We start from the raw sequence: 13,530 nt of genomic DNA, 5'->3' as shown, positions 1-13,530 counted from the left end.
CACCAATGTTTCTCAATATGTGACTGGAATTCACATGCTCCAGTTTGTATCTATTGTCTGTCACTGTTGCTACCCACCTCTGAGAAGAGTATGTTGTCTTCTTTTCTATGTTGTCCCTTTAGACAGCGGTAGAACCTACCCTGAGATTTCTCTTCTTAAAACCTAAACAAACCCGATTCTCTTCGTATAACCGTGTGCTCCAAGCTTCTATCTTGGCAGTCCTCCACTGGCCTATTCTGGTACCTCAATGTCTTTCTGGTAACACAGAACCCAAATTAGGACATAGTACAAACAAGTGCCAGTCGAGCAGGCACCAAACACAGGGAATGAAAAACTCTGAATCAGGTGGCTATGTTTTTGTTGGTATAACTTGTTTTATCATTGTACTTCTTTACTGCATGAGCATCCTTGCCTGCTGGGACCCCAGATCCTTTCTACAGAAGATGGCTTACTACTCTGAGCAGAAACACGGTTATGCTTGCTCTGTTTCCAGCCCATGTTTCCCAGTGTAACAAAAGAACTTTATAACTCTTTTATTTACAAGAGAATATCTGATAGTGTTGATAGTTTTTCCTCCTGGCTTGAGCAACTCACAACATTGAGCAGGTGATCAACTACATGGATGAAGGAAAGAGAAAGCACGGCAACCACGCTGACAGAGCAGTTTAAGAAGCATCAGAAGACATCATTTAAGCAAGCAAGTCAGGAGATGGAGAACTCACTGTACAGTGGAATTATAGGCTTGTTACAAAAGAGACAGAAAGGCTGATCGGTCCCTTAAATGAAAGGCAGAATTAATTCAACAGGCAAAGGGAGCATAACACACAGACCTGAGAGCTTTTGATCTATGAGATGAAACAAGAAACATGAACTGAAACAGATTAAATATGGACACAGTATTTCATAATAGAGAGGAATGGAGTTTGGGGCAAGAAAAAAATCTTTAGACACCCAAACCGAAACCCAAAACTTTTCCAGGTAAGTAAACCATAAGTAGTGTTAGCCAACTTCCTTTACAGTATGCAATGTACCAAAGACATATATTGAAAACTAAGTCAATTGCACATTTGCCATACCCCATACATTTAATTATCTATATACAAGACAAGTGTATGGAAACTGTACGAGTGTATGGACTGCACAAGTGTAAGGTCTGAAGTAACAAGATGGATCCAAAGAGCTTCCAGCAGTATAAATGCCATGCAGCATTTCATTGCGTACCTCCTTGCACACCACTGCTACTCTAGGCCCCAGGAAAGTACTTAACCAGCTGTTGAAAAGCCCCATGCTTCAAATGACAAGGATTTACCTGAGCTTCATGTCATGAGCTGCCTGTTCCCACAGATCTACTTTCAAGCTCTTGAAACTGCTGAAAATACTTTTCTCTCCTGCCCACCCACGTTGCCTGCTGCTCAGCCCATTAGAAGTTAGTGCCAGCAGTCTGAGTACAAGGTGAGAGGTGCTGTGTTCCTGTTCCTTGTGGAAGCCCCCCCACCATGGGCAGACAAGTGCCCCAGAAGTCCCTCTCCTGTTCCCAGTTTCTCAGTCTGCTTCTTTTCACTTCTGAGGGCTGCCTTTTTGTAAAGCATCATCCCTCACATGCTCCTTGACACCCTGTGACTGGTTAGGAGGGCAAGCCACCCTTCTGGTTTGCCCAAAAGTACTGCAGGTACCTCCCACTAAACACACAGGGCCACTGTTCTGTTTTGACTGGCCTCTTAAGGCAGGGAGCTGTCAAGTGTGGTACATCATACCCCATGGACTTGCACACTGCTCTGTCGTTGGCTGCCAGTTCTGGCCTCATCATTCAAAATTGTTTGTTTTGTTTATTTATTTATTTATTTTCTGAAACCTTATTGATCTTTTCTGGAGAGCTCACTATGAGAGAAGACACAAGGAGATCCACCTCAAATCTTTGACTGGAACAGTGTTCCTGTGTTCTCCCTTGAATACTTTCCTAGGCTTCCTTACATCCCACTGGAAGAAAGGTCAAGACAGATGGTCAGTGACAATTCCCAAGGACGACGTATGAAGCTTATCCAATATCCACCTCCTTCTACTTTAAGCCCCATGCCTAGGACAATCCTGTGGCAAGTCCAATTTCTCTCTTTTGTTGACCAGTCAACACTCTTATCCACAGGCTGCTCACAATTCCTTGGTTCTGAAGGGTGACTTTAGCCTCAGGAAAGCTTCCTGGCCCCAGGTCTAGAAGACAACAGTCATTTCACCTTCCAAGAGAACATACAGGCTTTTGGTTTACCTGAACTTGGAGTGACAAGCAGCTTATATCCAGTGAATTGCCCTTTGGGGGCTTTCCAAGAGATCTGTACACTGTCAGGAGTGACTACATTATATCTTAGTCTTGTTGGTGGGGACACTGCAAGTGGGGAGAGAAAACAACATTTTAAACTCAAATAAAAGGCAATCATCAATTTTAAACAAACATTAAAATAAACATATAGGAAGACAACACACATTTTTAATGATAAAGGATGCAAGTTATTCAAAATGTCACATACATCAGTTTATTAGTTTGTAAAATGACAACCCCAGGTGCACTACTTCCCTCAGACATACCTTTTATCTCTTTACAAAAAGATACTAACAACCTAACAGCAGAGGACAAAGACAAACAGGGTTAGATGTTAAGATTCTAGTTTAGCAGGCAAAGCTGGAAATACAAATGCTCTTTGTTAATACAGGGGAATTAAAATTGCTCTCCTTGCTTATGCTGACAATGTGTGTTACCTAGCCTCCCTTACTTCTCATTACTGTGGGTGTTTCCCCACATTTAAAGTAACTTGGGGCCAAATTTTCAAAGCCTTGTGAAGATGCAGTAACCAAGAGGAAAAATAGACATGCACAGAGCAGAGGGAACATCAGCTGCCCAATTTGCAAACCTAGCCTCAGGGATGCCCACTTTCCCAGCTGCAAGCACTGCTTTGGTCTCATCAAGACCAGGACATGTGCACAGGCTGGGCAAGATTTAGGCAGGAGGCAATCTGGAGGCAGTCAGTAAGTTTGACCTCTACTTATCTTGTGCCATCAACTAGGTTTCAAACAGAAGCAGCAGGTGAGATGAATAAAAGCATGAAATGAAGAAAGATGTGACTTTTCAGGGAAGTAACACACAGAGGAACAAAAGGTAACAACCCTAGGTTGTTACTGCAAGCTCAGCAATGCTGTGCCCATGTACATTAACTGGCAAATTCCCCTAGACTATACCCTAGATGGCATTTTTCTTCTGCCCCAGGGAGCCACTTCCCCCTTCACAGCAAACAACTGAAGCACTGCTGCTGGTTGTGCAGCCTGTGGGATCCAAGACTGTCAAATAATGGGAATCTTTATATGTTTCAGTAGGTTTTGGCCCACACAGAACTAACTGACCTAGAGAGAAAGGCAGCCAAGGAAGTTATCCAGAGGCTGAGAAATAAAAAGAGTTAAAAGAAAAAAGCTTAGCACAGTACTCCATTGACCTTAAACCCTCCTTTTCCCACTACCTTCACAGCCCACTGAAATTCTTCCTTAATTTTTAAGTCCCTTGATGCCTCTGCCACTACCAGCCTTAAGGTTTCTCTTGGTATGTCCAAGAAAGAAGGGAAGTTATCTGAAGAGGGTGAGAGGAGTGGCAATTTCTTTGCTCCAGGGCCCAATGTAGTTGATTAGGCCCATGCCCATGTTTTCTTGGTCTACTACATATTATAAGTCAATAGCACTCATGGCATTTCTGAGATTTAAGGATTACAGCATATGGAGCATCTGAGCCTAGAGGCAGAACGTGCTATCCAGGAGTCTCTGGCCTCTCCATTTGCCCTGCTACAGTCAATGCAGCTCTGGCAACAGCAGCAGCCAAAGACCTGTCCTTGATTGATTACTTTTTCCTACTTGTTTCTTTTTCCGAGAGTTTGCTGAAGAAAGAAGCAAAGAGGCAAGCTGTATTTTTTTTTTTTTTGACATTTGAAGGTGTTTTTAATGCCATCTAACATTAAAAATATTTTGAGGCTTAGAAGTAAAGTTTAATAGAAGAGATTTATTCCCTGTATGCAGCCTATCAATCCCCAAGGGACAGAAAAAGAGAGGATACAAGCACCAAGAAAGCTTAGCAACACCTCTATGCTCTCAAAGACTTGAGAGAACAAGCTCAGGAGAGAGGCAAAGGGGTGAAGAGAGCAGGTGGCACACCAATTTCACATACTCAGCATGGTTCTGGTTTTCAGCACTGGGCACATATCCAAACAGTGCATCTCCCCGTTTGCTGGGCACAATCCTGTCAGATCGAGCCTTCACCCTGCCTGTCACCTCCCTCAAGTTCAGAAGATGAGAGGCTGTAAGTAAGAGCATGTGCAGGAATCGTTGCAAATCCAAGATCAGTTCTTTGAAAATTTGGCCCCTGTACTGCAAAAATATTTCCCTGGGCAGGCTTCTGCAAGAGCATTCAGCATGCTATAATTGTAATAAAATGACAGAGACTATGGCAAAAAGTTTTGAAAGCCAAGCAGACTGTAGTTATGGATTACAGCTTTTAATTCATTCTCAAGATTCAATCCGTCTTTGAGCTACACATAAATCATCATGACTTGGTGCTGAATGAACAAGAGTGACAAATCATACCTAGAGGTTTGCAAAATATGCACTTCCTATCGTTATTTATTTTGTCTAAGAATGAGCAAATAAGCTTTTTACGCTTGCATACTGTCATTGTTCAAAATGCTACACATTTCACTGGGATTAAGTGGTAAATTTGTACAGGGATTAAGAGGCAGAACTGAGAGCTATCGTAACCAAAAAAACATGGACTGACAAAAAAAAAAAAAAAAAAAAAATCACATCTTAAAATTTCAGAGTTTTTCTCTGCCATCTTCCTCCTTCCCCTGTCACTCCATCTGACTTCAAACTTAATTTATGAAAGCATTTTCTAACAAAGAAGCATAGTCCTGGCCTAATCACCATCACCAACTAGGTAAATTTCGGGAGCCCCTAAAAAACAATCACAGATCTTACAAGCAAAGAAGGACACAGTCACCAGAAGTTGTTCTGTTTACTACAGTTATAATGTGAAAAACTAGAAAAGTTGTGCCAGAATAGTCTTTACATAACTAGTCAATCTTCACTGGGTACTTTTTGCATCAAAAGTGACAGCACAGGGGAATGGACATTCCCACACAGCAATTAACCATAAGGAAAAACAGAATTTTTCATCAGACAGATACTCAACTGTGTCTTAGTTGTGCAAAGACTAATGCTCTGGCATAGAAAAGTACATATAATAACTAAGGAAGTTAAAAATCTAACACTTGAACAGACAAAGTATTGATGGGAATTACTACACATTCACCAACCTGAAGAGGGTATCTTTATTTCTTTGGACCTTTTTTGGCTGTGGAACAAAATCTCACTTCTTGCAGAAAGGGAAAAAAATTAATCCAAGCTGAGTCAGTTAACTGATAAAAATCAGTAGCTAAAGCTTGTTAAGTGGTTCTACAGGAATGCAAAAGTGAATGGCCATCAGCAACATTAGAGCAGTCACCCAAAAGAACAGTAAAGACAACTTCAAGGCTTCGGTTTGTGGAACCAGATAGATCAGCACTCCAAATACATTATTCTCACGGACAAATGGGGAAAGAGTGTTTCGAACTGTTTGGTGTTTTAATGGAAAGGAAAAATACTGATAAACTGTATACCTGCAGCTGTCTCAAAGGCATCCAATACTCTAAAATTGGATATTAACTAAACCTTGTGGCTTCCAATGTACTTTTGTCTTAAGAAAAGAACTGAACAAGTTAATATGCATTGCAATTACATTAGTAACACATGGAAAGTATTGCTACACGAGGACAAGTTTCCATCTTTAAATATAGAAGGAAAATACTTAAAAATAAGTCGCTTTATGAACAAATGGAAATTTCTACAGTAGTTTTCTTGCCCAGCACTTTTTTGTGTGCTATGTAGGAACTGAAGTAGATGAAAACCGGATTTTTTTTTTTTTGCTGTTGTTTAAGTGACATTATGTTGGATAAGGAATAAGCAGCAGTGAGGAAAGAATAACTGTTGTTGAGTAAAAACTGAATGGTGTTTTGGTCTATAAGACATTCGAGCAATAAACAAGATAAAACCACGTAGCTCGGCGCAGATAACTCCTCGGTTGAAAGAAATCAGTTGTAGCTTCAGGCATGTTCACTTCAGTCTCCCAAACATTTTCTCCTTTCCAAGAAGTCACATTGCACACCTTTAACTGAGCATCTTTGCCAAAGGAAGGAAACACAAGCTGGAACTAAATCCAGCTCTTCCTACACCTCGACAGAGTGTACAACTTCGTAAAACAGACAAACTTTGTTAGTGCTGTATAAAATTGTAGACAGTTGGCCAGCCGCATGAAGAGTTTACTGCAAGGGGTGGCAACCTTATGAAAGTATTTGAGAAGCATCTTACTAATTCAAGTGTAGCAAGAGATATTTTTATTCTGTGAAAAGAGATTAGACTTCACATCACCTCTTTCAGTAACAGCACAGTCACGTTAGGCCAAGGCAACAGTCCACTTAGCTTAGTATCTAGCTGCTGACAGCATGCAGTAGCTGATGCTTGCTGAAAGAGTGTAAGAACAAGGGAAGTATTGTTCTTTATTCAGCAAGTACACCAACTCTAGCTTGCTGCTGGTGTGTTGACTGTGGAAAAACTCTCTCTGACCTTCTTCTCATTGTATTAATAGTTTGAGAGTTTTCTCCCTTACAAATGACAGATTAAATCAAAGCTTAAAAAAAAAAAAAAAAGTAGGGGGGAAGAGTACACTTTTCCAAGTGCATGGAATTGCATACAACTGTGGATGAACCTCTCTCCCCAGTCCTGCTGTGCAAATCTTAACCATATGTAGTAGGACTGAACTGCACAGACAGGGGACTGACCATATGCTTTGCTTTATTGGCTCATTAAGTCACAAACATTCTGGCCCTCGTTTCTGACCAGAACTGATGTGTTGAACATTGGGAACACGTATTTCTTCGTTCACCTCACATCACCCACAGTAAGTATTGCTGCTAACTTGTGTCCCTAAGTTCTGGGAGAGCCTTGTGAAACACTTGCAGATGCCCAAACGTCCAAGCCAAGATGCTTCCCCAGCACTTGAGTGCCACGCGGACTGGACAGCACGGCTGCTCGCTTTTACAAGTCAGAAAGCCTCACGTTGACACCAGTCTGAATGTGCTCATGAATAATGCATTACACAAGAGCCTTTAGAAGAGCCCCAGGATCACATTCTGCTCCCAGTTATGCCTAGGCAACCTCATATCAAAGGGATTAAATAAACATAATGTTGAGAAAAATGTCCTTCTTCAGGAATCATAAAAACTTGCTGGCATTTTTCCTCCCTCCTTCCCCAAGCAGTATGATAAATTTCCTCGAGAATCATACCACTGTCCATCTGATCCAGCAAGTATGTAAGCTTAACAATCTCAGCAGGATTTTTTAATATCCACAAAGGAGATTAAAAGAAAAAAAAAACCTGCAGAAGTAGTCTGTGACATTTACCAGTACTGTGTAATACTGTATGATCTAAGTGTTACATGAGCTACTGTTCCAACAAAGAAAAAACAGTATATTCCATACAAGCTTAATACCAAGGCTGGTACTTCAAACTTCCTTGATTACATAGGGGGCAATCACAGCAATTTCTAATCAGTACTTTCAGGTAAATAAAAGTAAAAAATGTCCTGTAAAATTCATTTTGAGACACCTGAACTTGCAAAAAGAATGATTTATGCTATTTTAAATACATGGTTCAAAAAGCACACATGAGCATGTAGTTCTTCGCTCCCAGAAATCAACAACAAAACTGCATCATTTCAGTAATACTGGGTCAGCAACCTAGTATGAGGAAAGTAACAGTTGCATTTGGAATAAGTCTATTTCTGCACATCAGAGTGATCTAGTGAAAAACTCCATCTTCTTACTTAGCACGTACCTTGGCCCTGGGCGTCACTGATTGAGTAAGCTGCAACAGCTAAAAATGCCAAGAGGACGCAGCTCTGTACCTCATACCAACAAGGCATCTTTTTTCCCTTGATGAACAGAGTATCAGCGAGCCTGAAAACACACAGAACAGAAATATTTATTAAATTTGTAAATCTAAAGTAAACACTTTTCATTAAAGTGTGAGCAAAATCTGGATTCCATTGGAAAAAAAAAAAAAAAAAAAAACTACTAGGAGTTTGCCATGGACATCAGTGGAGCTAAGATTTCATCCTGGAAGCAGTTTATAAACAAACCATATTTTAGTTGAGAGGGACAAAGAAGCACGTTCAAGGCTCTGAACAGTTCTAGAAATTGGTCCCATGTAACCAGAAGAGTATTAATTATTGCATAGCATACATTAGCATTGGAAGTAGAGTTTGCTATGCATAACAAGGCAAAATGGGTATCTCTACAGAATCCAGCATTGCAAACACCTTACCAAGGCACCTGTGGTAGAGAATTCTGAATCTCTAGATAAAGTAGGACTTTAACTGCTATCTACTTTATATCTAGAAAGAATCCAAAAAGGGATATTAAGTCATTTATTTCATGACTCTGCAATTAAAATTAAATGAGAAGTGTCCTGTATGCCTACCATAAAACATCAAATATGCATACTTCATCTCCCCAGTGAACTCATTCACTGGTCAGTTCAACTGAGCAATTTTGCACATCAGCTGTCAAAAAAGGCAAAATTTGTTCTGAGGAAATGCAAGTCCTCCTCTCAACATCCTCTGTTTCCTATTTTTATCTTATTGAGCTTATTCTGAGCTCTCTGTTGTACTATCTGGCACAGTGACTGAAGCAAACAAGTCAAAGGCATACAGGGTATCAGCTAAGTACTAATTTTATCTGTGGGCAATTCCATGGTCAAAAACATCTAACTTAATCCATTAGAAGCATCAGAACTTCAGAGTGCAGCACTGTATGAACACTGAAGGCAGTTCTAGGTGAGCTGACAGGGTTACCAGAAGCAACTCAGGTGCCAAAGTTCAAGTTCCAGGTGGGGTAGTTTATCTGCCCAAGATACTAGGTTAAAAACAGTACAAAATTCTTTATCTGGACTTGGCTATTAATATTGGCCAGTAGAGTTACTCAACGTACATAGAAGCACCTCTCAAGACTCATCATCTTCATGACATCATGCTTTTAAATGTTTACCTATCACTCAACTTTACTGCACTAGTTTTGGTCAATTTTCTGGGCTAGGAAGAAGAATTTTTGCTGCCCTCTCCTGTTAGTATTTTACTGGAGAATTAATTTTGTTAAAGACAGCATTTGAAGGTTTACATATTTCTGCTTTGCAAGTCCCTCCCCTTTACCTTCCATGTCATTTTCTCTAATATCCACAGGATACCACCACTTAATTTACCTTTCCTGTTTTCAGTGTCTTCTGAGGAAGGCGTAATGCAAATGGTCCAGCCACTATCTAATAATACAAAAGGCAGACTGACGTACCTCATTGAACAGATGAGAGGATAACCCTACATCTCCTTCTCTCTTGTAAAAGGTATTTACAATTTGCCATAGTTATCCCAGTCCTTGGTGTTTCTAATGTCACAAACCCCAATCACGGATATTTAATATTCCACCTCAAAATATACAGGTGGCTTCATCATTTGAGGTTCTATCCCCACAGAAAGTTACCTAAGTTTCAGTTAAATTATCAACAAGTTTCACTCTACTCAGATACACATTTTGAATCCACCTCTTACAGCATGGATCTCTCAAGACAGAGAGAGATATCTAACAACAAAACCATGCATCCAAAACTGAGGTATAGCTATGCCCAGATCTTAGGGTGCATCCTCCAGATAGAATTCAAAAACCCAAGCCAAGTGCCCAGGCTTTCTAATACACAAACATAAGGAGTTGAGCACCCAAGGACTGGATCCAGATGAGCCAGCATCAGCAGGCAGTTGCCTAGTGACAGGCAACAGGGAAAACAAAGAAAGCTAAGTCCTGAACAGCATCCCTTGTGCAACTTCGTGTATCAAAGTTTCTCCTCACCTCAGGAATACAACCTGAAGCATTGTCCTCTTCAAAGGACAATACGCGACTCATTCTTCACTTCAGTCACCACTAGGTGTGAGTTTCTTTCCATATAATAACCCAGATATTAAAATAGCCACTCACAGTGGTCGCTCAGCTCCCCGTTTGCTAGTTTTGATATAAACCCTCCTCCCAGATAAGGGCTATAAATACTAACTGACACGCAATGCTGTGTAGGAACACTCTCACCCGCTCATTTTAGAGAACAGCAATCACACGAAGAAGGTATGATTTATTGACAGAAACATAACTGATACAGGATAAAACACAGCCTAGGCACAAGCTGACTTCTGCAAAGACCAGCACCTCAGGGTTTGCTCCAGGAGGAAAGGCACACAGAGGCAACCACGAGTCTGCAGCCACCTTGTGGCTGACACCATCAGGGAATCAGAAAAGCCACCCCATTCCCCCTGCTTTTTATGTATTTCTCCACTATTTGGTGGAACAGCTCTCCAACTGAATATCTCTGGCAGCAGAGACCCAGCTCCAGGCTCCCCTTCCACACCAAGAGCCCAGCCGATGAGCCGACCCCTGCTGCTCCACAGGCACTCGCTGCTGTGGTGGCCTCGTCTCCTGTCCCAGAAAGGGGAAGGTTTACACACTGTAGGCTGCCCGCAGCATCCACACAAGCCACCTTCTCCTGGGGGAAGGACCTGCCTTTGAGGCACCCCAAACTTGTTATATGGCCACCCTGCTCCAGGCAAGACTTGCCAGAGGAGCGCCGTGTTTCTGGGTGCCAGTTAAACTCAACCAAGGAGCAGAGCCCAAGAGGCTCAGCCGAGGAACAGATCTCGAGGACCAAGGAGCTCAGCCCTGAGGAAACCTACCCAAAGCTGCAGCGCCTTCACACACCTGGCCAGCTGTAACATCTCCCACTGCAGTGCTTAGAGCCACCCTGCCACAACGCAGCCTCAGTGAGGCACCAAAGGATTTATAACCCATATCGTGGTGGCTTATTAGGGTGCAGTGTGACCCAAGTTTCTCAGATCGACTTCCCACAGGGAGGAGTGGGAGCAGCCCCAGGGCAGCAGAGGGCTCTCGGGGGGCACCCCGCTTCTCACAGCACCCTCAGCAGTGCCCGTTTTAAGGCGACATTTCCCCTTTTCTGTTCAAAAAGGGGGGCAGTTGTCCCCACCGAGTTGGGGAGGGGGGACGGGACCCCCAGGGGACCCGGGCGAAGTCCCCTCAGCGCCCACCGGGACGGGGGAACCGGGGGGAAGAGACCTCCCTGGGGCCGCTGAGGGAGGATGTGCCCAGCCGGACCCTCAACTTTAAGTGCGTTTTCTTTTAATAAATTCTAATTATCCTTAAAATACGGCTTCTGCAGTTTTTAAGGAGCTTCCCCTCAGGCTCGACACTTCTGTCCCCTGCACCCAACAGCCTCGCCCGCTCCCTGCGGCTCCGCTCCGGTCCCCACCGCCCTTCCCCGGGGCTGTCCCCACAGGTGGCTGCGGGACACCCCCCACCCTGTGCCCGGTGAAGCTGTTCTGGGCTCAGAGCCCCCCGGGGCCTCGGAGCCAGCCCCTGCCCGCCTCTCCCCATCCCTCCCGGGGCAGCACCGACCTGGGCGGGCAGCGGCGGGCGGCCGGGGCTGGGGCTGGGGGTGCTGCTGCGCCGCGCCGCTCCCCTCCGGCTGCTCTTCCCCTCGCAGCGCCGCATCCGACGAGGAGGGAGGGCAGGGAGAGGAGGCGGGCAGTTACAGAGCTGAAGGTGGAAAGAAGGGGGGAAAAGAGGCGAGCACCGGGCCCGCCGGCCAGCCCCCGCCCCCGGGCCCCTGCGCTGCGGCGGGAGGGTGCGGCCAGGTGCGGGAGGGGCCGGGCTGCGCCTCGCCTCACGGCACCCCGCTTCTCCCCTCACAGCACCCCGGTTCTCTGGCGTACCCCACTTCTCCTGTCAGCATCATGACCCTCTAGTGCAGCCCACTTCTCCTGTTAGCACCCCGCTTCTCCTGTCAGCACCCCAGTTCTCCTGGTGCACCCTGCTTTTCTGGTGCACTTTGGTTCTCCTGGTGCACCCCAGTTCACCTACCAGCACCCCACTTCTCCTGTAAGCACCCCGCTTCTCTGGGGCACACCAGTTCTGTCAGCACCCCACTTCTTCTGTCATCACCCCGCTTCTCTGGAGCACCCCCCCGCTTCTCCTGTCAGCACCCCCTTTCTCCTGTCAGCACCCCACTTCTCTGCCGCACCCCCATTCTTCTGACAGCACCCTGGTGCACCCCACTTCTCTGGTGCACCCCCCTTCTCCTGGTCCTGCTCCCTCTTAACTCCCTCTCCTCCTCCCACAGTTGCTTGTTCGCTTCGTTATCAATGATTTAGAAGGTGCCTGCCCCACAGTGTGGCTAGGAATGCTATTCCCCCAGTGCTGGTTATTGCACTGATGGATGATTAATCAGGGAAATATTTATAATAAAGTGTTCCAGTGCTTGTCTGGCTTGGCATAAACCTTGATTAAAAGCGCTGTAGTACACGTGTGCATTTTTGCCATCTATGTAGACACAGCAATGGGGAAGAGGAACTGCAGAACCTGCATTCATACACAAATTTGGTTTACCTCACAGTATACCCTACTGAATTTACAATTAAGGCTACTACTCATGAAGTTTGTAAGTCCCTAGAATTTAAGAGGAGAATGAAAATACTCATTTCAATGTGCCTGATCATCTGTATAAAATTACAAATGAAATCACTGAAGGACTGCAGCTAAGAAACAAGAGGCAGAAGTGAAAAGAGAGATGTGCATTGCTTTGTTCACATAAGTAGGACTCCTTTTGAAGTAAGGGGAACACCGTAAGTCTCAGGGAGGCGACTGTGTCTAAACTCCATAAAGCAGGACCATCTGTGGCTGGGTAGGGTTCCCAGTCCTGCAGACTCTTGTCCAAAGTCACCTTGCACAGACATCTTTCTATGGAAACTACAGAAGTGTGTAAGCTTTAAAGATACTTTAAGTCCTGTTGTTTCGTATAGCAAATGTTAAAAAGCATTCCTAGATGTTGTTCTGCGATACTGCCAGGTGTGTGCAATGGCTAATGCTTTGTACCAGCCAAGAAGAGAGTAGCTTACAGGGCAATGATTCCTCTGAAGCCATAAAATGTTCAGCTCATTGATGCTAAATGTGACACATTTTATACCTTTTCAGTCCCTAATTTATGTACTTAGCTAAATAATAGTCATCAGAAGACAAGGACGTAGATGGATAAGTCTGTTTGCAATACCCTTGAAGACTTTGTAAAAGCAGGGAGATAAATCAGCCTAATCCATGACTGCGTGCTGGCTCGTGTATTTCAGGGCATGACAAGGAACAGCCTGCCAAAGGGAGAGTCTGGCTCCCTCTCTGTCTTTTTTTTTTTTTTTTTTTTTTTTCCTTCCATGTATTTGTACTGTAGTATGCAAAGTGCATGAGCACCATCCTGTGGCTCCATCTAGCCAGGGAGCTACACTGAAAAGTCCTAGATTTCACTGACCAGCAAGTAGA

At 44.0% G+C, this 13,530-nt stretch overlaps 1 protein-coding gene across 5 annotated transcripts in view; it reads right to left on the bottom strand.

The window, feature by feature from the left end:
* Window positions 1-11,757, bottom strand: part of COL14A1 (collagen type XIV alpha 1 chain) — a 124,868-nt gene extending 113,111 nt beyond the window's left edge. For all 5 annotated transcript variants that reach the window (XM_032181212.1, XM_032181214.1, XM_032181213.1 and 2 more), the window contains exons 1-3: window positions 11,620-11,757; window positions 7,955-8,076; window positions 2,261-2,377 (exon numbers count right to left, since the gene is read on the bottom strand). In XM_032181212.1, coding sequence (XP_032037103.1) covers window positions 2,261-2,377; window positions 7,955-8,042 — 205 coding nt within the window. In that variant the 5' untranslated portion in view covers window positions 8,043-8,076; window positions 11,620-11,757. The remainder of the gene's footprint in view (window positions 1-2,260; window positions 2,378-7,954; window positions 8,077-11,619) is intronic.
* Window positions 11,758-13,530: the final 1,773 nt, after the last annotated feature.

This window comes from Aythya fuligula, chromosome 2, assembly GCF_009819795.1.
Source record: "Aythya fuligula isolate bAytFul2 chromosome 2, bAytFul2.pri, whole genome shotgun sequence".
NCBI classification, from domain to species: domain Eukaryota; kingdom Metazoa; phylum Chordata; class Aves; order Anseriformes; family Anatidae; genus Aythya; species Aythya fuligula.
This window is presented reverse-complemented; position numbering and strand designations above follow the sequence as displayed.